The following is a 25,700-nucleotide window of genomic DNA, read 5'->3' as shown; positions in this document are numbered from 1 at the left end:
TCACTAAATGTTTGTAATGGACATTTGGGTTAAAGTCATGGAAACCCACTGGTCAACATGTGTATGAACCCTGGTTGTTTCCCTCCCCCCCAGGTGGCGTCTCTCGGGGTCACGACCTTCACGCTCTGCGCCCTTTGCATCGACCGCTTCCGCGCCGCCACCAACGTGCAGCTGTACTACGAGATGATCGAGAACTGGGCGTCGACCGCGGCCAAGCTGGCCGTCATCTGGGTGGGCGCTCTGCTGCTGGCGCTGCCCGAGCTGCTGATCCGCCAGCTGGTCACCGAGGACGGCGACCCGCCGGACGCGGCGCCGTGCGAGCGCTGCGTGGTCCGGATCTCCACCGAGCTGCCGGACACGCTGTACGTGCTGGGGCTCACCTACGACGGCGCCCGCCTCTGGTGGTACTTCGGCTGCTACTTCTGCCTGCCGACGCTGTTCACCATCTGCAGCTCGCTGGTCACGGCGCGCAAGATCCGGCTCGCCGAGCGGGCCTGCGTCCGCGGCGGCAAGAAGCAGATCCGGCTGGAGAGCCAGATGAACTGCGCCGTGGTGGCGCTGGCCATCCTCTACGGCTTCTGCATCATCCCGGAGAACATCTGCAACATCGTGGGCGCGTACATGGCGGCCGGCGTGGCCAGGAGGACCCTGGACGTCCTGCAGCTGGTCAGCCAGATGCTGCTCTTCTGCAAGTCGGCGGTGACGCCGGTGCTGCTGTTCTGCCTGTGCCAGCCGTTCACCAGAGCGCTGCTGGACTGCTGCTGCTGCTGCTGCGTGGAGTGCGGGCCGCCGCGCCCCGCGGCCGATGCCGACGACGGCGGCGGCGGCGGCGGCGGCGGTGCGGACAACCAGTGCGCCGCCACCGAGCTGGAGCTGTCGCCCTTCAGCACCATCCGCAGGGAGGCGTCCACCTCCTACGCCGCCGCGGGGACACACTGCTGAGGGCAGAAAAGGTCAAAGGTCAGCGGCGGCTCGTGGTCGTTTGATTGGCGGACAAGTTGTGACATCGGGTTGTCGAGTCATGAGTTTTTTTTAACTGTTGGACACGTGTTTACTGGCGGACTCAGTTCGTCCTTTCCACCGTTTACAGAGTTTCTAGAAGAACCAACACAGACAGTTTGAGCTTTTATGTGTTTAGTCCTTTTCAATTCTTACTTTTAGTTCATCGCGACAGAAGCTGAGAGCCGACGTGGACCCGGGAGGCTCTTGAGGAAAAGAAAATGAAATTGGGTGACGCTTTATTTCAGGTGTCTGTAACAATTTCCTTGGGGAAAAAGGGTTTTAGTTCCAGTTTAGTTTCATTTAAAAGCAGTTGTAAAATGTCCTCTAAAGAGCTGCTCCATTTAAATACAAAATACACATTTATTATTATTTCTTATCATGAATTTTAACACAAAAAAAAAACTTGTACCCTCCATATAAGTGTAAATATATGGAGGGTAAAAGGTTTTTTTCATGTTCAGTTAACTTGTTGCGACCCCAATAAAAAGTGCTAAGCTAATTAATGTTAGTAATTGAGCTAGTAGCTACGGGCCGTAGCCGTGTGGAGGAAAACAAATCCCTCGATATTGCAATCATATTTACTGTGGAATTAAATCACCTTAAATCCAGGAAAAGACTTGTTATATTACGATATTAAGACGATATATATCACGATATCGATGTAATATCTATATGTCGTCCCGCATACATGTAGCAGTCGATCACTGCATTCGCCAAATGACGTGACTCTTTTTAGAAGAAATTATGAGAACATTATGGACGCCTGAAATACAGTTAAAACCCGTCAACTGTCTTGAGATAACGGGCATAAAGAAACGTGTAGTTTTGTTCTTCTGTGTGTACTTTGCAGCGGGATGAGAGGTAATATATTGGAAAATGGTCGTCCATGCTGTCGGTGCTCTTTCTTCAGTGAGTCATGTGACCGAGTCGCTGTTGTTGTTGATTTATTTTTTTTAGCCACGAGAAAGTGTCACTTTAATTAAACAACATTTGAAAGTAGATGTTTGTTGTTATGAATCGTGGCGTTGATGGACAGCTCAATGTGTCGCATCACAGAGAAACTGAAACTTTTACATTTTTACATTTTAAATAAAATGTCTGACTAACAGACTAAATGGGAAAGTTGATACTGCTGCCAGTCTTTGTCTTTCAATACGAATGTTTCATTTCATGACATAATATATATATATATATATATATATATATATATATATATATATATATATATATATATATATATAACGTTGAGAAGTGTGCGCCCGTTTGTAAATAAGAATCACAATCCACAGTTAAAAGCTGATTTAAGTCCAAACGCTGTCCTACTCAATTTTCAGAATAAAAGCCTCACAGGAAGTGTTGAGTTTAAAAATAAATGTTTACAAATTTTCAACAGATATAGATGTCATAACTGTAGTAATGTTGTTGATATGATGTCTATATATTTTCTCAATATTTCTTTTTTCTTTCTTGAATCTCAGGCGGTGCGACCCGAGTGTGAATCTTTTGTACCGATGATTCAACTCAAGTAAGGGACGAAAAAGTTTAACGTTTCGTATATATGAATAAATGTAAAAGTTTTGAACGGAACATTCCAATGATTTAGCGTTGCATCGATACCACTTCCTCTCAGACCAAATACAAGTACATGTGAGTACCTGAGTACTTAATAGTACCTTTGCAGTGCTAACAATATCTCTGTTGTTGACATTTTACTGCTCAACGTCGTGTTTTGGTTGTTTCAAACAGAGCAGAGCCGTTAAACAGTGAAAAGAAATATAAAAAAGTACAGATAGCGTCATGTTGCTGTAGTGAGATTGGGTGCAGTTGTATCCGGGTAGTTTTTTGGGGCCAGTAGTGGTAAAGAAAATGTGTATTTTATTTGGCAATATAGCAATTTGTGTATTTATTTATCTATAGAGGGAAACATGTCAGAGTGGGTCTGTCCACAGGACACAGTCCTCTTTGTTTGTCCCGTTCAGACTCGACAACATGGAGTTACAGTTCGTCCAACAAGCTGAACACAGCGCACAAACGAGGCCATGCAAGAAAATCATGTATCATGTTTTTTTTGGATCAAAACCCCCCCGTCCCCCAATTTTTTTTTTCTTTTCTTATTTTGCTGCGTCACACTCGGCTCAAATAGCTTGTTTTCCTCTCGCCATCGCCTCGTCATCGCCGCCCAGCCGGGGGAGGACACAGCGGCGCCATTGTCCCCGAGTCCGCCTCTCAGCCGGCAGCCACAGTGAACGGTGCTACAGTACCACGGACGAGCACATCCAGGCTCTTTTATTGTGAAAAAAAGTCTGGTCTGAGGCGGCGCAGTCTGGCCCACCTAAAGAAGAAGGACACAAACTGAGCTTTACCCGCGTGTCATTAGACAGTTACCACGACGATACCAAATCAATACAGAAGACGCTAAAACAATCATAAAACATCTGACTAATGTTGACTACATTTACCGTAAACGTTGGGTTACGAGCCGCTACTACCTTCGGTCAGTGTCCCCGTTAGCGCCCCGCTGTAGCCAGCTGGGGCTCCTGCTAGCGCTCCGTTACTTCCCCGCTAACAACAGCTAGCTCCCCGAAAACCACCGAAGGTAGCGGGACCAGGCTCGACACCCGACTTGGGCAGAGGGGACGCGGGCAGTAGCAGCAGCAGCGGCCGGTAGCAGCAGTAGCTACAAGCTACTAGCTTGCTACTGGCTACTAGCTTGCTACAGCGGGGACACTGACCGGCCGTAGCCCGACGTTTACGGTAATTAAAGTGTGCATGTGAAGGCAAATTCCAACTGCAGACGCCTCTGGAATCTAATCATCAAATATGGTGACAGGAGGTGTGTGTGTGTGTGTGTGTGTGTGTGTGTGTGTGTGTGTGTGTGTGTGTGTGTGTGTGTGTGTGTGTGTGTGTGTGTGTGTGTGTTTTGGCTACATTGTGAGGACTACAATGTTTTTCACCACAAAGCGGTCCTCACTTCTTCAAAGGCCCGTTTGAGGGTAAATACCTTTTGTTTTTTATTTTAAAGGTAGAGTTGGTAATCAGCTGTGAGCACCAACAACAGCCATCTTGGTTGTTTACGTTCATAATGATAGTTTTGGGGGAGTGTTTGAGTGTCAAATCTAACATTTGAACATTTCGTGGTCTGGAGGGATTCACGCTGAACGCCGAAGTCTTAATAGAAGATTCCTTCTGTCCTTCAGTTCCACCATTCAGAGCCAAGAGTTTGTTATTATTTGTTGGAGAGAAAAGAAAAGCCTCTACTTTCCGCCCTATCATTTCGCATAAAATCATATAAACTTTAATTTGAATTTACAGCCGTGGGTAATGACATGACATTCTTGTCCCATTGTATTCTTCTCCGCATCGACCGGAGGGGGCTCGTCGTACGTAAACCTCATTCTTCTATTCTTCTCTAATCACCCATTTGGCTTCGATTTGTTCTCTGGCACCAAACTTGCTTGTTGGAGTCTTTTGTAGACGAGGCCCGGCGGCCCCCAGTCGCTGCTCCAGTAATTAGACTGCCCCATTCATTCAGAAACAATGGGGGCGGCGGGTACACTGAGGCTCACTGACCTTCTCCCAAATGCTCCCATGGACGGTTTCTGGGGTGAGACGGGACGTCCTGGGATCGCTGGCCCCTGATTGGTGGACGGGAGCCAGGCTCCCACGGCAACCAAGACATTTGTGCAGGATGGAGTGAAATTATATTTTTTAAATCCTAAAACAGGCGTGAAATAAATACTAACAAACATAATTTCAACAGAGAGCTTCCTGCCCAGAAGCCGTGTTTTTATCTGTGTGTTTCTGTCATTGTTCACATGCAGAGACACGTTTAATACAACGCACCAGGTGAGTTGGCAGCAGCCGTCCAACTGGGGACAAACCCACTGTAGTCCAGCACATTCCATTAAGATACATGTTCTCTCTCAGAGAGGCCCTTCACTGATTCGCTCAGTTGGCAATTTAAGAGGAACCAAACTCTGGCAAAACAAAACGGCCGTCCCGCAAGAAATCCTGACGCCAAGAAGGTTCAATCAGAGACACTTGATTACCAAGTACACTTGCACAAGGAATTTGGTGCGTTTTCTGATCTGTTTGACTCTAAATGGACCATCATGTATTAGATGATCCACACGCTGGACTCGCCGGACCTCCGAAGCTCGTTCATTCAAGTCGAGCCAACGTCAACGCCGCACATTCTGGACATTCGGTCTACGTCACACCCAACAAGTGTGACGTAGACCGAATGGAACAGTTCTCAGACTATGCGAAGGAAGTGTGCACGAGGCAGACGGACGGTCTGAGACTGCCTGCTTTGTGGTCAGATAAAGACAGACGAGAATTAATAAAGATGCGTGCTTTGAAGCATAATCAGCTGCACATTTACAGCAATTCTGACCAGAAATGGCCGAGATGGAGACCGACGTGTTGGACTGACGCACCAACATCACCGTCCTTATTTCCAGCTGTTCTCTGACTGAAAAACAAAAGAAAACTCTCGACTGCAGACCCAGTTCTTCTTCTTCTCAGCCCCCGAGCGAGGAGTCTTAATGGGGGACTGCAGAGCTGCAGGGATCTGATTCACTCTAAAGACTGCCTCCAGACATCTGCTGCAGCTCCCTCCAACAAACTCCAACAAACTCCTCACATCCAGTCGGTTTTCCTCTCGTGACCAACTGAGACGCATGCGGAAGACGACGAAGAGGAGAAACTTTGGTCTGTTTCTGAAGTTCCTGACACTCAACAGGAGACATGTTTGTTTCCGGACTGATTTGACCTCGTCAGCAGAAACAGGCATCAAACAGACGTGCAACACAGAGCACACACTAGGGTGATGATCCATGTGGTGCTTAAATACAGCCGGGTGGCTTTAAACCCACTATGACCCCTTTTGTGCCCCTAGTTTTTTAGCTAATGGCCCCATGCTTTATGGTCTGTTTGACTCTAAATGACCATAATTTACTAAATGAACATCATGCTGTATTGAAGAAGACTTGAAACTAGAGATTGAGACATAAACTCATGTTTACAATAGTTAAGTAATTTATATAGACTTCTATACAACCAGAGGAGTCGCCCCCTGGTGGTCATTAGAGATGATGCAGCTTTAACACACGAAGCATAGACTTCTATACAACCAGAGTAGTCACCCCCTGATGGACACTAGAGAGAATGCAGTTTTAAGACACTTCAGCATTGGCTTTACTTTTCAGAACTTGGAGGGTGCCCCTTTATTTTTTAAATATAATTTATTGGTAAATTATTAGATATTTACAAGGTTAATTAAAAAATATATACAGTGATGTGAAAAATAGTGACGCTTGCAGTCCCGCTGCTAAATGACCTGCAACATAGATGTTCTTCTCTAAACAAACACCATCACCAGCCTCTGAATATTTAACCAGAACATTAATTTGTGCTTCACCCCCCCCCCCCCCCCCCCCCCCCCCCCCTCCCCGAGAGAGATCGGGGTCAAAGGTTAAGAATAATTATGAGGAGAAATGTGAATGGGGAAAAGGATCTGAGAGCCCGTCCGCCCAATTATCACCATGAAAGAGTCTTTGTGTCAAAACAGTTTGAGTCAGCACCCATGATGTATCGGCTCCGACAGACAACAGAAGCTGGAATCGTTTGGCAGATCGCAGCCCGGCTGTTTGTTGCTGGGAGCATATTTCTAATCGTGTTTCCTCTTGAAAGTGCCGGGCGAAAAATATGGGGAGGGGGTTGAATTCCCCTCAGTGAGGAATCAGTCTGGGCAGCGGGGCGTTCAGTCACAGCCGGTGACCTAGAAATGTTGCTGCAATCCCCAACAAAGGAGGAGGATCGGGACAATAAAGCTCTTATTCCCCACCACCACCACCACCGGGTGACAGCTTCCATCTGACAGAGCAGATTATACTGGGAGGGGACCAGGCTGAGCCCAGCTGGGCCGGGCTGGACCAGGCCGCCAGTGCAGGGAGGGTGAGGGCTCCGCGGGACAAGGTCCCCTGGTGGTCAGTAGAGAGAATGCAGCTTTAACACATGAAGCATAGACTTCTATACAACCAGAGTTGCCGCCCCTTAGTGGTCAGGAGAGATAATGCAGCTTTAACACTTGAAGCATAGACTTCTATACAACCAGAGGAGTCGCCCATTGGTGGTCAGTAGAGAGAATACAGCTTTAAAACATTAAGCATTGACTTCTATACAACCAGAGGAGTCACCCCTTGGTGGTCAGGAGAGAGAATACAGATTTAACACATGAAGCATAGACTTCTATACAACCAGAGGGTTCGGCCCCTGGTGGCCAATAGAGAGAATGCAGCTTTAACACATGAAGCATATACTTCTATACAACCAGAGGAGTCGCCCCCTGATGGTCAGGAGAGATAATGTAGCTTCAACACTTGAAGCATATACTTCTATACAACCAGAGGAGTCGCCCCTTGGTGGTCAGGAGAGAGAATGCAGCTTTAACACATGAAGTATAGACTTCTATACAACCAGAGGAGTCTCCCCTTGGTGGTCAGGAGAGATAACGCAGCTTTAACACATGACGCATATACTTCTATACAACCAGAGGAGTCATCCCCTGGTGGTCAGTAGATAGAATGCAGCTTGAACTCTTCAGACCTGGAAGTTTTGGTACTTTTGTTTAGTTTTAGTTTTTAATACTTTTTGTACTTTGTAGTGTTGCTAATTTTACTCAAGTAAAATATTAGAATACCTCTCCAACCTTTGATAAGTACTTGTGGCTACTTTAGGTCAGAACACCGTAAACCCCCCTGAGTCAATAACCACTAGATCTTATTCCACCACGACTCCATTTTGTCAAACGAAAGCTAAGTTGACTGTTTTCAACCACAGAAAGTTGCCGGCCGCAGCATCTCAGACATGAAAGATATTCATACTGCGCACAACAGGCCGGCTGTTCGTCACAGCGGCTCAGACGCAGGATTCTTCTGGAGGACCAGCTGATGCGGACGAGCCCTGAATATGGATGAGAGGGCGCGAAATGTGTTGCGACATAAAATATCACTGTGCTCTGGAATTCAGTCATTCATGCGACTGAACAAAGAGCTCGTTTCAGAGCTCTGAATATACGACAGAACGCGTCTTATTTTACAATGAACACTGGATTTACGAGTGAAATGTTCTTCAGTGTTGGTGGGAAGATTTTATATATTTATTTATTTTGTACCTCAGGACAGCCAGGCTCAGCTGATTCCCCCTAGTTTCAAGTCCTTATGCTAAGCTAGGCTAACCAGCTTCAAGTTACCGTACGAAGAGGAGCCTCGTGTCAATCTGCTCATCTAACTCTGGACAATAAAGGAATTAGCACATTTCTACCAAAGTGCTGAAGTATTTCTTTAAAATTTCAGACCAAAATTTTTCTTAGAGGCAAGACCAAATCCAGACCAAATTACTTAAATGATTTATTATATACATTATATATATATATATATATATATATATATATATATATATATATATATATATATATATATACATATATATATATACATATATATATATATACATATTATATATATGTATATATAAATAAACAAATATATATATATATATATATATATACATACATACATATATATGTATACATACATACATATATATATAGATATATATACATAAATGTATATACACACATATATATACATACATATACACATAAATATATACATATATATACATAAATATACACATAAATATATACATATATATACATACATACATATATACATACATACATACATACATATATATACATATATATATATGTATTTAAAAAAACAAATGATATATATAGAAACATATATAACATGTTGTCTTTATTTTGTTATATATTTATATATATCATTTATTTTCATTTGATGATATATATATTTATATAGTTGTGGCCAGGAAACACAATTCAGTTTCAGGTGGATAATTAACATCCCCAAATACTTTAATTTATTTTCATAAATCCGTCTTCGGGGAGACGATACATTCTGCAGTTGTATTTGGAAACTGAGCTCTGATGAAATCAGAGGAATCAAACCTGCGGCGTCTCTCAGATCTTTGTTGTGTGAAATCAGAAGCAACAGCGTTGGAGGAAAACATTTTTTTTGACATGCAGAACGTGGAAATAAAGAAAGATGCTGCGCCTCGAGGCCAGAGGCCCGAGTGTGAAGACACAGAGGCTGCTCCCAATTAATGTGCTGTGTAGATTCATATTCACGTGTTTCTGGATTTAAACTCATGATGTAATCCAGATTGCTCTACAACGTGGGTTTTTCCTCAAGAAATATATAAAAACACATCAGTATTTTCTGTTTGAAGCCACTTTAGAAAGACAGTTCTTTTTAAAGGACTCAACGCCATCAGACAGGAGGAATCAGGTGCAGCCGGCTCTCAAGATAATGACTTAAAGTGGCACTATTTATATTAAATAAAATAAGTATTTCAATAAGTTGCATGTTTTGTTTAATCCTTTCCAGTGCATCATTAGTGTTAGCTGCAGTGTTTTCCTGTCTGTGTGCTGCAGTCTGGGGTGTGGAGCTCTGGCTCCCCCTACAGGACAGAATATGCAGCTCAGACTGGCTACTGCTGTAATTACAGCCAGTAAATAAGTACATTTACTCAAGTAGTCTAAGTACTTAGACTTTGCTAAGTATAGTCCTTAAAACATAAAAAAGATGAAAGATTATTGATTTCAGTATTTCCCATTCATGCTACTTCATGCTTCAACTCTAAAAAATTTACTTTTTTCTAAAATAATTTACTTTAAGTGAAGATTTATTTAAAAAAGGCAAATTAACTCGTACATTTGGATGCAATATAATCGTTTTAGCTACTCAGCAGTATATAAAGTAATTTGATTTATACGTCCTCGCTCATGACTACTTGGAGATCACAGAATGATTTCTTGGGATATCTCTGAATAATGGCGCATTATTTTATTTATTTTTTGGAGGTAAAGCTACGAATGCTGGATGAGGCCAGCCTGCCTGTGAACGCAGCATTACACACATTAAATGTCCACATAGTCGATCAAACAGTTCAGCTGCTGTGTTTGATTTTTTACCATTTTGTCTGACAGTCATGATTAATTGTGAACTTGACTGCATTTAAAGGACGGATTGACTGCATTTCATGCGTGTCTTCAAACAACAGTCAGGTGCTGATAGATTAAAGTTAAGGCTCCCGTTCATACGAAGGATTCCTTTTATCATGAACTTGCAAAGTAAGTGATCAGGGACACGGTCTCCCTTGTACAAACATGTATTAATAGTACAAACATGTATTACAAGTGGTGATTTGAGGCCGATGCAGAATGAAGTTCAGCCAAAGAGAGTGGTCGTCTTCCAAAGTTACGGTCGCTTTAATACAAATTTCCATTTTTTGCTTTTGCCTTGATCTGTAGAGGAGGAATTGCAGTACAATGAGTGCATTTCAGAATTAAAAAAATACTTCAATACTGAAACGGCTCCTGGTTTCCCCTCCAGATGCTGCTGCGCCTCCTCATCCGTCTGTCGGGCGGCGCTGCCCTCTTGTGGTCGTATGTCTGTACTGCACTTCCACCGTCCAGATTGTGGGTCTCTGCTGCAGCAGGGGGAATGGTAAACAAACCACACACACACACACAGACACACACACGCATGCATATTCAGCTCCACACTTCAGTGCACTCCCTAGTGTTCTAAAGTTCTGTGAATGAAAAAATTCATCTTTAAAAAGGCTAAAAGACAAACGGTAAGAAAAGAAGAAAGGTCTGAAACAAAAGAAACAAACGGGGCTGTTATAACTTTGGAATTATCCACCGAGTGACTAAAACCACACGTCCTGAATCCCAAGTGTCAGATTTGTGCCTTTAATTTATATCCTCATCACGACGTACTTCAGACTGAGCAATATAGTCAGCAGCTGGACGGGTGGGAGGGGCCTGTTAGCGCCTCCACTAGTCGGGTTGACGACGCCCTTGGGGCTGTCAAACATCAGGGCCGAGTGGCACGGCTCCTGGCTGTAGCAAAGGCAGTCGAAGCTGCGTTCAAAGTAGTCGATGTCGTCCTGCGAGAGGCCGCCGTGCACCGTCAGCGGGCCGCCGGCCGGCTGCCGCACGATGTCGAAACGCCGCGGGTCGAGGTGGAGGTAGACGTCGTCGTCCCAGAGCTTCCTCATGCAGCGGCCCTGCCCCCTGCAGAGCGTCTCGCTGCAGAGCCGCGCCGCCGTGGTGATGTTCAGGATGTACGGGTTCATGATCTGCTCCAGGTGGTCTCGGGCATCGAAGCACGAGTCCTGCAGGGGTTTAGAGATATGAAGTCAAGGTAGCGGATGTCAAGTTACGTTGGTGAAAAATGTAATAAAAAAAAGGGGGATTATGTTTCTACCTCTGAGTCGGTGACGTCCATGTCTCCCCAGGAAATGATGCCAGCGGCGCCGAGAGCAGCAGCTTCTCCGATGGTGTTCACGAGATCAAACTGAGAAACACAGATGGCCGGAATCATAAGAAACCAACTTATGTGAAGTGCAAACCTGTAGGACGTCTCATCACAAGAACGGCCCAATTCTTTACATTAGAACAATCAATCTTAAAAGATCTTACAAAGTGTTTCTACTCTCATAAAGCTGTACTTTCCAAGTACACTGTTAATATTGCTGTACCATACATGTGAGCTCCCAAAACAAAAGAGTCCACATTGAGTCTTTGTGCTTTGTTTTTCAGAAAAGACCGAGTCAGTCCTTCCAGACGCCATCATGACAAAGACCTAAAAAAAAAAGGACGGGTCGGCCGGGCAGACGCCAATTGTTTGCCGGAAGAGTTTCTACCTTTAAATCGCCGTTCGTCTGACGGATCGTCCTCCCTTCTGTCAGATTTAGCGTTGACCAGCTCGTCGCTACAAAGCATGAAGCGAGCATCCACCGTACATTAACATGACGACGCTAAAGACCTTCAACACACATCTCTCAAACACCTTCTTCCTCAGATTGATTTAGAACGTCACCGCTTCACTGAAAGTGAACAAGAGTAGCCAAAGACAAAGTAAGTAAAACCTATATGACCACCGGCCGGCTCGGTCGGGAATGGATCAGCCATTTGGGAGTCTATCCCAACTTCCCCATGGCTAGTCGGACCCTAATGGAGTGACTTTTCCTTTTCCTTGAGTATCATTTTCTCTGAAACACCTCGACTTGAATCATCAGGTTTATTCCAAGGCAACAGGCACTTTTTATTGTATTGGTAAAAGATCCACTGATCAATGGATACAAGTAAAAAAAGGTCATCCGTTTAACTTGCAGTAAAGTTAGTTTCACCAGTCAGTTAACAGAGCTGAAGCATTACCACTGTTACTTAACCTCAATCTCAACATCAGGGCCCCAACCAGCCAATCATAGGTCAGTATTTACCATCATATGTATAGAAGGAGATATAAAATGTGTCTGACCTCTGACATGTAGTCGTCGGTGCCGTCCTTGTAGACGGGGCGGATGTAGGCGTAGATGGGGATGGAGTAGGAGCTATTGGGGAGCGTCGACACCCTCATGGCCTCATGGATGCGATGCCGGACGAACTGCCGGGCCTGCCAGGTGTCCCTGAGCACCAACTCCAGGTAGATGGACGGAAAGAGCGCCGTGGAATCGCGCCAGAGCCACAGCAGATTGTCGTTCCGGTCCTGCTCGATGGCGGGACACTCCCCGGTGAAGGCCTCCATGTCCTTGTGGTAGTCGTAGTTGTAGCAGTCGGGGAACAGGTAGAAGCCCCAGAGCCGGTTGGGCCTCAGCAGTTTGCCGATGCGGATGGATTGAAGGAAGTACCGCCTGGCGCCGCGTTCGAACAAGAACTTCGCCCGTACCTCCGCCTCTTTTTTTGTCATCGACGGCCTCTTCTTCTGGACCGTTTCGATGGAAATCTGCCTGTAGATGTCTTTGCTGCCCCAGTTTCGAACCCACAGCGGCCTCCACTCCTTAAAGTCGAGCACGGCGAGGCCCGACCGGTTGTCGGTGATGTAAAACTCGATGTTGTTCTCGGCGAGCTCTTGGTGCTTCTTCATGTCTACCAGCTGCGGCACGCCCTCGTCGTGCAGCTCGCCGGTGTCCTCGTCCACGTGGGGGAAGAGGCCGAAGCGGTCGGCGTAGAAGAGGGAGATGCTCTGGTTGGTCGCCGTCTTCAGCGTGCTGCTGACGAAGTGGAAGTGGGAGAGGTCCAGCGGCATGTCGAAGCGTTTTTCGCAGAGCTCCGTCGGGGCGTTCCACATGAACAGGAAGTGTTGGCCGCGACGGAGCGGGGGGTCCGTGCTCGGCAGGGCTCGGACGGAGCACAGCAGGGCCAGCGTGGCGACAAAGACGGAGGGGAACCATTTGACATCGAGCAGCCGGAGTTTACTCATTTTGAAGCCGGCAGTCTGACCTGTGAGCAAAAGGAAACAGAACATTAGGAGCTAGGAAAGAGTCTAATCAATCAAATCTAGTTTTGTTTAGAGATGAACCAACGTTCTCTCACTGCCTTTTGTGCTTGAAAGATGGACAAAGAAAAGGAGGCGAATATGATTCCTTGCTGCATGAACAGTTAAGGGCCATTCAGCCGCCAACGTGATGAACATCAAGTTGCTTTTAAAGAAAACTAAATATACATGTCGCATATTGTACAAGTGCAGACGGATTCAATGAGCGCCGCGGTTGTCTTTTCCTAAAGTCCTTATGAATTCCTCTTCAAAATCTTGAAGAAGAAGTGGGAGCGCAGTTCTGCAACGAACCTTCAACAGCAGTTAGGAAAAGGAAGCAGCAGGGCCATGATGTCACTGTATTGTTAAAGGTTGCATCCTGACATCACAGCAAGAAGAATATGTTGCTGATTTAAACGACCTCAGATCTCATCTTAAACAGAACACATTAACTTGAGTGGCTGACATCACAGAAGAGTTTTTAACTATTTATTTTTATATTCCGTTTATTGCAAGAATCTCGTTAAGAAAAGCAAGTTGTGGTTCTCCACAGTTATGCCGTGTTCACACCGGACGCGGCGCGAATTTGCGGCGCGACCAGAGTACATGTTAAGTCAATGCACAGCCGCGTTGGGTTGCGAAAAAGCGGATTTTTCGCCGGGCGTCGCGATAGGGGCGAAACGGCGTTGCGAATATTCGCAACTCCGTTTTTTCCGCTTTTTCGCCGGCGTTCAAATATTTCAACTCCAGCGAATAATTCGCATGACGCGGAGTTGCGAAAGCCAATCAGCGTTGAGAAGCTGCGCCCGGCATCACCGCGGTTACCGAATCAAACTGCTGGTCCGCTGAAGGAGCGCTGGAAGCGGCTTCATTCAGACACAGTCCTGGAGGAGTCGGAGCTGTGTGCGACTACGGATAATATAGTGAACCCAGACACGGGGCGGTTGATGTCCCGACGTGTGTGGGACTTCCTCAACAAGTATAAAGCAGAACTAGTGGTTATTTACCTGGTGGATGAAGGAAATAGTGGATGTTTTCAAGACACAGAGATAAGCCCTGCCCCCTTTCCCCAGCGATGGTTGCTATGGTTGCGATAATTCGCAACTGTTTTGGTGTGAACAGGCATTAGAGAGCTTCGTTTGATTTCAAACTGATACAAAAATGCAAAGGTGACTAATTTATAAAACGGTATCTTTACAATATCGAAAAAACAAGTCAGCCAGTTTTCTTGCTGTATTCACAAATCTATCGATTGGAACAATGAGTCCTTGATTACTGGTACCTTTCATTTTTAGGTCGTGTTTTTAGCACATGTAATCTGTCCTGGAGTCTTTTAGTTTGGTAGCTCAGAGTGAGAGACAGTCAGGCCTCAGAGTCTTGATCATAGAAGGTACCTCTTGGCGTTCGGACCACGATCCTCACCCCGAGCCTCCGCTTTGTCTCTTCTGCTTCTTCTAGACGTTTCAAAAGAAATCTGTCTGCAGATTTCGTTCAATTGCCCCGGTGTGTGTGTGTGTGTGTGTGTGTGTGTGTGTGTGTGTGTGTGTGTGTGTGTGTGTGTGTGTTTGTCCCTGGCTCTGATGCAGCACACCTGGGTGAAAAGCCCTCCTGCAGGTGATCACTTCATGTGTTGCTATGGGTTCTGCAAGAACGTGTTGCTTTCTCATCCACCTTCTTTTTGTGTACATTTAAGACTAAGTACGCATTTTATGTCGTTCACAACCAACTGACCACTTTATTCAGTTGCAACATCTCAACTTTTGCAATAACTGAACTTAGTGAAAACATTGTAAAGTGCATGTGCAGTCACACATGTAATCTGTCCTGGAGTCTTTTAGTTTGGCAGCTTTTAGTTTTGGTAGTTTTAGCCAAAGAGAGTGGTCGTCTTCCAAAGTTACGGTCGCTTTAATACAAATTTCCATTTTTTGCTTTTGCCTTGATCTGTAGAGGAGGAATTGCAGTACAATGAGTGCATTTCAGAATTAAAAAAACACTTCAATACTGAAACGGCTCCTGGTTTCCCCTCCAGATGCTGCTGCGCCTCCTCATCCGTCTGTCGGGCGGCGCTGCCCTCTTGTGGTCGTATGTCTGTACTGCACTTCCACCGTCCAGATTGTGGGTCTCTGCTGCAGCAGGGGGAATGGTAAACAAACCACATACACACACACGCATGCATATTCAGCTCCACACTTCAGTGCACTCCCTAGTGTTCTAAAGTTCTGTGAATGAAAAAATTCATCTTTAAAAAGGCTAAAAGACAAACGGTAAGAAAAGAAGAAAGGTCCGAAACAAAAGAAACAAACGGGGCTGTTATAACTTTGGAATTATCCACCGAGTAATTAAAACCACACGTCCTGAATCCCAAGTGTCAGATTTGTGCCTTTATTTTATATCCTCATCACGACGTACTTCAGACTGAGCAATATAGTCAGCAGCTGGACGGGTGGGAGGGGCCTGTTAGCGCCTCCATTAGTCGGGTTGACGACGCCCTTGGGGCTGTCAAACATCAGGGCCGAGTGGCACGGCTCCTGGCTGTAGCAAAGGCAGTCGAAGCTGCGTTCAAAGTAGTCGATGTCGTCCTGCGAGAGGCCGCCGTGCACCGTCAGCGGGCCGCCGGCCGGCTGCCGCACGATGTCGAAACGCCGCGGGTCGAGGTGGAGGTAGACGTCGTCGTCCCAGAGCTTCCTCATGCAGCGGCCCTGCCCCCCGCAGAGCGCCTCGCTGCAGAGCCGCGCCGCCGTGGTGATGTTCAGGATGTACGGGTTCATGATCTGCTCCAGGTGGTCTTGGGCATCGAAGCACGAGTCCTGCAGGGGTTTAGAGATATGAAGTCAAGGTAGCGGATGTCAAGTTACGTTGGTGAAAAATGTAATAAAAAAAAGGGGGATTATGTTTCTACCTCTGAGTCGGTGACGTCCATGTCTCCCCAGGAAATGATGCCAGCGGCGCCGAGAGCAGCAGCTTCTCCGATGGTGTTCACGAGATCAAACTGAGAAACACAGATGGCCGGAATCATAAGAAACCAACTTATGTGAAGTGCAAACCTTTAGGACGTCTCATCACAAGAACGGCCCAATTCTTTACATTAGAACAATCAATCTTAAAAGATCTTACAAAGTGTTTCTACTCTCATGAAGCTGTACTTTCCAAGTACACTGTTTATATTGCTGTACCATATATGTGAGCTCCCAAAACAAAAGAGTCCACATTGAGTCTTTGTGCTTTGTTTTTCAGAAAAGACCGAGTCAGTCCTTCCAGACGCCATCATGACAAAGACCTAAAAAAAAAAGGACGGGTCGGCCGGGCAGACGCCAATTGTTTGCCGGAAGAGTTTCTACCTTTAAATCGCCGTTCGTCTGACGGATCGTCCTCCCTTCTGTCAGATTTAGCGTTGACCAGCTCGTCGCTACAAAGCATGAAGCGAGCATCCACCGTACATTAACATGACGACGCTAAAGACCTTCAACACACATCTCTCAAACACCTTCTTCCTCAGATTGAATCAGAACGTCACCGCTTCACTGAAAGTGAACAAGAGTAGCCAAAGACAAAGTAAGTAAAACCTATATGACCACCGGCCGGCTCGGTCGGGAATGGATCAGCCATTTGGGAGTCTATCCCAACTTCCCCATGGCTAGTCGGACCCTAATGGAGTGACTTTTCCTTTTGCTTGAGTATCATTTTCTCTGAAACACCTCGACTTGAATCATCAGGTTTATTCCAAGGCAACAGGCACTTTTTATTGTATTGGTAAAAGATCCACTGATCAATGGATACAAGTAAAAAAAGGTCATCCGTTTAACTTGCAGTAAAGTTAGTTTCACCAGTCAGTTAACAGAGCTGAAGCATTACCACTGTTACTTAACCTCAATCTCAACATCAGGGCCCCAACCAGCCAATCATAGGTCAGTATTTACCATCATATGTATAGAAGGAGATATAAAATGTGTCTGACCTCTGACATGTAGTCGTCGGTGCTGTCCTTGTAGACGGGGCGGATGTAGGCGTAGATGGGGATGGAGTAGGAGCTATTGGGGAGCATCGACACCCTCATGGCCTCATGGATGCGATGCCGGACGAACTGCCGGGCCTGCCAGGTGTCCCTGAGCACCAACTCCAGGTAGATGGACGGAAAGAGCGCAGTGGAATCGCTCCAGAGCCACAGCAGATTGTCGTTCCGGTCCTGCTCGATGGCGGGACACTCCCCGGTGAAGGCCTCCATGTCCTTGTGGTAGTCGTAGTTGTAGCAGTCGGGGAACAGGTAGAAGCCCCAGAGCCGGTTGGGCCTCAGCATTTTGCCGATGCGGATGGATCGAAGGAAGTACCGCCTGGCGCCGCGTTCGAACAAGAACTTCGCCCGTTCCTCCACCTCGTCTTCTGTCATCGACGGGTTCTTCTTCTGGACCGTTTCGATGGAAATCTGCCTGTAGATGTCTTTGCTGCCCCAGTTTCGAACCCACAGCGGCCTCCACTCCTCAAAGTCGAGCACGGCGAGGCCCGGCCGGTTGCCGGTGATGTAAAACTCGATGTCGTCCTCGGCGAGCTCGTGGTGCTCCTTCATGTCTACCAGTTGCGGCAGGCCCTCGTCGTGCAGCTCGCCGGTGTCCTCGTCCACGTGGGGGAAGAGGCCAAAGCGGTCGGTGTAGAAGAGGGAGATGCTCTGGTTGGTCGCCGTCTTCAGCGTGCTGCTGACGAAGTGGAAGTGGGAGAGGTCCAGCGGCATGTCGAAGCGTTCGTCGCAGAGCTCCGTCGGGGCGTTCCACATGAACAGGAAGTGTTGGCCGCGACGGAGCGGGGGGTCCGTGCTCAGCAGGGCTCGGACGGAGCACAGCAGGGCCAGCGTGGCGACAAAGACGGAGGGGAACCGTTTGACATCGAGCAGCCGGAGTTTAGTCATTTTGAAGCCGGCAGTCTGACCTGTGAGCAAAAGGAAACAGAACATTAGGAGCTAGGAAAGAGTCTAATCAATCAAATCTAGTTTTGTTTAGAGATGAACAAACGTTCTCTCACTGCCTTTTGTGCTTGAAAGATGGACAAAGAAAAGGAGGCGAATATGATTCCTTGCTGCATGAACAGTTAAGGGCCATTCAGCCGCCAACGTGATGAACATCAAGTTGCTTTTAAAGAAAACTAAATATACATGTCGCATATTGTACAAGTGCAGACGGATTCAATGAGCGCCGCGGTTGTCTTTTCCTAAAGTCCTTATGAATTCCTCTTCAAAATCTTGAAGAAGTAGTGGGAGCGCAGTTCTGCAACGAACCTTCAACAGCAGTTAGGAAAAGGAAGCAGCAGGGCCATGATGTCACTGTATTGTTAAAGGTTGCATCCTGACATCACAGCAAGAAGAATATGTTGCTGATTTAAACAACCTCAGATCTCATCTTAAACAGAACACATTAACTTGAGTGGCTGACATCACAGAAGAGTTTTTAACTATTTATTTTTATATTCCGTTTATTGCAAGAATCTCGTTAAGAAAAGCAAGTTGTGGTTCTCCACAGTTATGCCGTGTTCACACCGGACGCGGCGCGAATTTGCGGCGCGACCAGAGTACATGTTAAGTCAATGCACAGCCGCGTTAGGTTGCGAAAAAGCGGATTTTTCGCCGGGCGTCGCGATAGGGGCGAAACGACGTTGCGAATATTCGCAACTCCGCTTTTTCCGCTTTTTCGCCGGCGTTCAAATATTTCAACTCCACGAATAATTCGTATGACGCGGAGTTGCGAAAGCCAATCAGCGTTGAGAAGCTGCGCCCGGCATCACCGCGGTTACTGAATCAAACTGCTGGTCCGCTGAAGGAGCACTGGAAGCAGCTTCATTCAGACACTCGTCCTGGAGGAGTCGGAGCTGTGTGCGACTACGGATAATGTTTTGAACCCAGACACGGAGCGGTTGATGTCCCGACGTGTGTGGGACTTCCTCAACAAGTATAAAGCAGAACTAGTGGTTATTTACTTGGTGGATGAAGGAAATAGTGGATGTTTTCAAGACACAGAGATAAGCCCTGCCCCCTTTCCCCAGCGATGGTTGCTATGGTTGCGATAATTCGCAACTGTTTTGGTGTGAACACGGCATTAGAGAGCTTCGTTTGATTTCAAACTGATACAAAAATGCAAAGGTGACTAATTTATAAAACGGTATCTTTACAATATCGAAAAAACAAGTCAGCCAGTTTTCTTGCTGTATTCACAAATCTATCGATTGGAACAATGAGTCCTTGATTACTGGTACCTTTCATTTTTAGGTCGTGTTTTTAGCACATGTAATCTGTCCTGGAGTCTTTTAGTTTGGTAGCTCAGAGTGAGAGAGTGAGAGTAAGAGTGAGAGACAGTCAGGCCTCAGAGTCTTGATCATAGAAGGTACCTCTTGGCGTTCGGACCACGATCCTCACCCCGAGCCTCCGCTTTGTCTCTTCTGCTTCTTCTAGACGTTTCAAAAGAAATCTGTCTGCAGATTTCGTTCAATTGCCCCGGTGTGTGTGTGTGTGTGTGTGTGTGTGTGTGTGTGTGTGTGTGTGTGTGTGTGTGTGTGTGTGTGTGTACCTGGCTCTGATGCAGCACACCTGGGTGAAAAGCCCTCCTGCAGGTGATCACTTCATGTGTTGCTATGGGTTCTGCAAGAACGTGTTGCTTTCTCATCCACCTTCTTTTTGTGTACATTTAAGACTAAGTACGCATTTTATGTCGTTCACAACCAACTGACCACTTTATTCAGTTGCAACATCTCAACTTTTGCAATAACTGAACTTAGTGAAAACATTGTAAAGTGCATGTGCAGTCACACATGTAATCTGTCCTGGAGTCTTTTAGTTTGGTAGCTTTTAGTTTTGGTAGTTTTAGCCAAAGAGAGTGGTCGTCTTCCAAAGTTACGGTCGCTTTAATACAAATTTCCATTTTTTGCTTTTGCCTTGATCTGTAGAGGAGGAATTGCAGTACAATGAGTGCATTTCAGAATTAAAAAAACACTTCAATACTGAAACGGCTCCTGGTTTCCCCTCCAGATGCTGCTGCGCCTCCTCATCCGTCTGTCGGGCGGCGCTGCCCTCTTGTGGTCGTATGTCTGTACTGCACTTCCACCGTCCAGATTGTGGGTCTCTGCTGCAGCAGGGGGAATGGTAAACAAACCACACACACACACACACACACACACACACACACACACACACACACACACACACACCAACACACCAACACACACGCATGCATATTCAGCTCTACACTTCAGTGCACTCCCTAGTGTTCTAAAGTTCTGTGAATGAAAAAATTCATCTTTAAAAAGGCTAAAATACAAACGGTAAGAAAAGAAGAAAGGTCCGAAACAAAAGAAACAAACGGGGCTGTTATAACTTTGGAATTATCCACCGAGTGACTAAAACCACACGTCCTGAATCCCAAGTGTCAGATTTGTGCCTTTAATTTATATCCTCATCACGACGTACTTCAGACTGAGCAATATAGTCAGCAGCTGGACGGGTGGGAGGGGCCTGTTAGCGCCTCCATTAGTCGGGTTGACGACGCCCTTGGGGCTGTCAAACATCAGGGCCGAGTGGCACGGCTCCTGGCTGTAGCAAAGGCAGTCGAAGCTGCGTTCAAAGTAGTCGATGTCGTCCTGCGAGAGGCCGCCGTGCACCGTCAGCGGGCCGCCGGCCGGCTGCCGCACGATGTCGAAACGCCGCGAGTCGAGGTGGAGGTAGACGTCGTCGTCCCAGAGCTTCCTCATGCAGCGGCCCTGCCCCCCGCAGAGCGCCTCGCTGCAGAGCCGCGCCGCCGTGGTGATGTTCAGGATGTACGGGTTCATGATCTGCTCCAGGTGGTCTTGGGCATCGAAGCACGAGTCCTGCAGGGGTTTAGAGATATGAAGTCAAGGTAGCGGATGTCAAGTTACGTTGGTGAAAAATGTAATAAAAAAAAGGGGGATTATGTTTCTACCTCTGAGTCGGTGACGTCCATGTCTCCCCAGGAAATGATGCCAGCGGCGCCGAGAGCAGCAGCTTCTCCGATGGTGTTCACGAGATCAAACTGAGAAACACAGATGGCCGGAATCATAAGAAACCAACTTATGTGAAGTGCAAACCTTTAGGACGTCTCATCACAAGAACGGCCCAATTCTTTACATTAGAACAATCAATCTTAAAAGATCTTACAAAGTGTTTCTACTCTCATGAAGCTGTACTTTCCAAGTACACTGTTTATATTGCTGTACCATATATGTGAGCTCCCAAAACAAAAGAGTCCACATTGAGTCTTTGTGCTTTGTTTTTCAGAAAAGACCGAGTCAGTCCTTCCAGACGCCATCATGACAAAGACCTAAAAAAAAAAGGACGGGTCGGCCGGGCAGACGCCAATTGTTTGCCGGAAGAGTTTCTACCTTTAAATCGCCGTTCGTCTGACGGATCGTCCTCCCTTCTGTCAGATATAGCGTTGACCAGCTCGTCGCTACAAAGCATGAAGCGAGCATCCACCGTACATTAACATGATGACGCTAAAGACCTTCAACACACATCTCTCAAACACCTTCTTCCTCAGATTGAATCAGAACGTCACCGCTTCACTGAAAGTGAACAAGAGTAGCCAAAGACAAAGTAAGTAAAACCTATATGACCACCGGCCGGCTCGGTCGGGAATGGATCAGCCATTTGGGAGTCTATCCCAACTTCCCCATGGCTAGTCGGACCCTAATGGAGTGACTTTTCCTTTTGCTTGAGTATCATTTTCTCTGAAACACCTCGACTTGAATCATCAGGTTTATTCCAAGGCAACAGGCACTTTTTATTGTATTGGTAAAAGATCCACTGATCAATGGATACAAGTAAAAAAAGGTCATCCGTTTAACTTGCAGTAAAGTTAGTTTCACCAGTCAGTTAACAGAGCTGAAGCACTACCACTGTTACTTAACCTCAATCTCAACATCAGGGCCCCAACCAGCCAATCATAGGTCAGTATTTACCATCATATGTATAGAAGGAGATATAAAATGTGTCTGACCTCTGACATGTAGTCGTCGGTGCTGTCCTTGTAGACGGGGCGGATGTAGGCGTAGATGGGGATGGAGTAGGAGCTATTGGGGAGCATCGACACCCTCATGGCCTCATGGATGCGATGCCGGACGAACTGCCGGGCCTGCCAGGTGTCCCTGAGCACCAACTCCAGGTAGATGGACGGAAAGAGCGCAGTGGAATCGCTCCAGAGCCACAGCAGATTGTCGTTCCGGTCCTGCTCGATGGCGGGACACTCCCCGGTGAAGGCCTCCATGTCCTTGTGGTAGTCGTAGTTGTAGCAGTCGGGGAACAGGTAGAAGCCCCAGAGCCGGTTGGGCCTCAGCATTTTGCCGATGCGGATGGATCGAAGGAAGTACCGCCTGGCGCCGCGTTCGAACAAGAACTTCGCCCGTTCCTCCACCTCGTCTTCTGTCATCGACGGGTTCTTCTTCTGGACCGTTTCGATGGAAATCTGCCTGTAGATGTCTTTGCTGCCCCAGTTTCGAACCCACAGCGGCCTCCACTCCTCAAAGTCGAGCACGGCGAGGCCCGGCCGGTTGCCGGTGATGTAAAACTCGATGTCGTCCTCGGCGAGCTCTTGGTGCTCCTCCATGTCTACCAGCTGCGGCAGGCCCTCGTCGTGCAGCTCGCCGGTGTCCTCGTCCACGTGGGGGAAGAGGCCGAAGCGGTCGGTGTAGAAGAGGGAGATGCTCTGGTTGGTCGCCGTCTTCAGCGTGCTGCTGACGAAGTGGAAGTGGGAGAGGTCCAGCGGCATGTCGAAGCGTTTGTCGCAGAGCTCCGTCGGGGCATTCCACATGAACAGGAAGTGTTGGCCGCGACGGAGCGGGGGGTCCGTGCTCGGCAGGGCTCGGACGGAGCACAGCAGGGCCAGCGTGGCGACAAAGACGGAGGGGAACCATTTGACATCGAGCAGCCGGAGTTTACTCATTTTGAAGCCGGCAGTCTGACCTGTGAGCAAAAGGAAACAGAACATTAGGAGCTAGGAAAGAGTCTAATCAATCAAATCTAGTTTTGTTTAGAGATGAACCAACGTTCTCTCACTGCCTTTTGTGCTTGAAAGATGGACAAAGAAAAGGAGGCGAATATGATTCCTTGCTGCATGAACAGTTAAGGGCCATTCAGCCGCCAACGTGATGAACATCAAGTTGCTTTTAAAGAAAACTAAATATACATGTTGCATATTGTACAAGTGCAGACGGATTCAATGAGCGCCGCGGTTGTCTTTTCCTAAAGTCCTTATGAATTCCTCTTCAAAATCTTGAAGAAGAAGTGGGAGCGCAGTTCTGCAACGAACCTTCAACATCAGGATGCCGAGGAATATGAAGTGGAAAAGGAAGCAGCAGGGCCATGATTTCACTGTATTGTTAAAGGTTGCATCCTGACATCACAGCAAGAAGAATATGTTGCTGATTTAAACGACCTCAGATCTCATCTTAAACAGAACACATTAACTTGAGTGGCTGACATCACAGAAGAGTTTTTAATTATTTATTTTTATATTCCGTTTATTGCAAGAATCTCGTTAAGAAAAGCAAGTTGTGGTTCTCCACAGTTATGCCGCGTTCACACCGGACGCGGCGCGAATTTGCGGCGCGTCCAGAGTACATGTTAAGTCAATGCACAGCCGCGTTAGGTTGCGAAAAAGCGGATTTTTCGCCTGGCGTCGCGATAGGGGCGAAACGGCGTTGCGAATATTCGCAACTCCGCTTTTCCGCCGGCGTTCAAATATTTCAACTCCAGCGAATAATTCGCATGACGCGGAGTTGCGAAAGCCAATCAGCGTTGAGAAGCTGCGCCCGGCATCACCGCGGTTACTGAATCAAACTGCTGGTCCGCTGAAGGAGCGCTGGAAGCGGCTTCATTCAGACACAGTCCTGGAGGAGTCGGAGCTGTGTGCGACTATGGATAATGTTATGAACCCAGACACGGGGCGGTTGATGTCCCGACGTGTGTGGGACTTCCTCAACAAGTATAAAGCAGAACTAGTGGTTATTTACTTGGTGGATGAAGGAAATAGTGGATGTTTTCAAGACACAGAGATAAGCCCTGCCCCCTTTCCCCAGCGATGGTTGCTATGGTTGCGATAATTCGCAACTGTTTTGGTGTGAACACGGCATTAGAGAGCTTCGTTTGATTTCAAACTGATACACAAATGCAAAGGTGATTAATTTATAAAACGGTATCTTTACAATATCGAAAAAACAAGTCAGCCAGTTTTCTTGCTGTATTCACAAATCTATCGATTGGAACAATGAGTCCTTGATTACTGGTACCTTTCATTTTTAGGTTGTGTTTTTAGCACATGTAATCTGTCCTGGAGTCTTTTAGTTTGGTAGCTCAGAGTGAGAGAGTGAGAGTAAGAGTGAGAGACAGTCAGGCCTCAGAGTCTTGATCATAGAAGGTACCTCTTGGCGTTCGGACCACGATCCTCACCCCGAGCCTCCGCTTTGTCTCTTCTGCTTCTTCTAGACGTTTCAAAAGAAATCTGTCTGCAGATTTCTTTCAATTGCCCTCGTGTGTGTGCGTGTGTGTGTACCTGGCTCTGATGACTCAGGGCTCTGATGCAGCACACCTGGGTGAAAAGCCCTCCTGCAGGTGATCACTTCATGTGTTGCTCTGGGTTGTGCAAGAACGTGTTGCTTTCTCATCCACCTTCTTTTTGTGTACATTTATGACTAAGTACGTATTTTATGTCGTTCACAACCAACTGACCACTTTATTCAGTTGCAACATCTCAACTTTCGCAATAACTGAACTTAGTGAAAACATTGTAAAGTGCATGTGCAGTCACACATGAATCAGAAATAATTGCATCAACAAAAAGCCTAGGAAAGTTCTTTCTTGGCAAAGAAAGAGTTTTCCGTCTTAAAGGGATAGTTCGGGTGTTTTTAAAGTTTTTTTTATTTCTGTAATCAGCACAGTTTACAAAGTTAACCTTGACTAAATGTTTATTTTTTACAGATAAATTTGCAAAGATTGCAGTATTGGCTGTTCCCATCTTATCTTAAAATCCCACTTGTGCCCATTTTTTATTAATACATTTCAGGTTAAAGAAAAAATATATGAAGATTTAGACTATTTATTTTAAGGATTTAATTACCAATGTTATGCATTGATGTATTGAGGTACATTTTTATTTTTTTACTTACTACTTTCTGTAGTTTGTTCTCCATTTCTAACGTTGGCTAATATTTGGTGTATATCACCCTTAATTACCCACATCAATCTTTTGTTTCCATGCCAGCAGATGAGAAGAATCTTTTTGCTCAAGTTAAAAC

General features: G+C 46.4%; 4 protein-coding genes across 4 annotated transcripts in view; 1 reads left to right on the top strand and 3 right to left on the bottom strand.

Moving 5' to 3' along the window:
* Positions 1-942, top strand: part of pot1 (protection of telomeres 1 homolog) — a gene marked incomplete at both ends in the record, with an annotated part of 80,592 nt that extends 79,650 nt beyond the window's left edge. Inside the window, one exon of the mRNA XM_079223416.1 lies at positions 94-942. Within this exon, the coding sequence (XP_079079542.1) occupies positions 94-942 (849 nt within the window). The remainder of the gene's footprint in view (positions 1-93) is intronic.
* Positions 943-10,857: 9,915 nt separating this feature from the next.
* LOC306741162 (hyaluronidase-5-like) lies at positions 10,858-14,710 on the bottom strand (the record flags this gene model as incomplete). Its single annotated transcript, XM_079223415.1, has 4 exons — positions 10,858-11,277; positions 11,370-11,459; positions 12,426-13,387; positions 14,704-14,710. 4 exons carry the CDS (start codon positions 14,708-14,710, stop codon positions 10,858-10,860), a joined length of 1,479 nt encoding a protein of 492 aa, XP_079079541.1.
* A 1,098-nt stretch (positions 14,711-15,808) lies between these two features.
* Positions 15,809-18,318, bottom strand: LOC306741161 (hyaluronidase-5-like; the record flags this gene model as incomplete). The annotated part of the gene is made up of 3 exons (XM_079223414.1): positions 15,809-16,228; positions 16,321-16,410; positions 17,377-18,318. The coding sequence occupies 3 exons, from the start codon at positions 18,316-18,318 to the stop codon at positions 15,809-15,811; spliced, it is 1,452 nt and encodes a 483-aa protein (XP_079079540.1).
* Positions 18,319-20,137: 1,819 nt separating this feature from the next.
* Positions 20,138-23,771, bottom strand: LOC306741160 (hyaluronidase-5-like; the record flags this gene model as incomplete). The annotated part of the gene is made up of 4 exons (XM_079223413.1): positions 20,138-21,260; positions 21,353-21,442; positions 22,409-23,370; positions 23,717-23,771. The coding sequence occupies 4 exons, from the start codon at positions 23,769-23,771 to the stop codon at positions 20,841-20,843; spliced, it is 1,527 nt and encodes a 508-aa protein (XP_079079539.1). The 3' UTR covers positions 20,138-20,840.
* Between the last annotated feature and the right edge of the window lie 1,929 nt (positions 23,772-25,700).

This window comes from Taurulus bubalis, assembly GCF_910589615.1.
Source record: "Taurulus bubalis genome assembly, chromosome: 9".
Taxonomy (NCBI): Eukaryota; Metazoa; Chordata; class Actinopteri; order Perciformes; family Cottidae; genus Taurulus; species Taurulus bubalis.
This window is presented reverse-complemented; position numbering and strand designations above follow the sequence as displayed.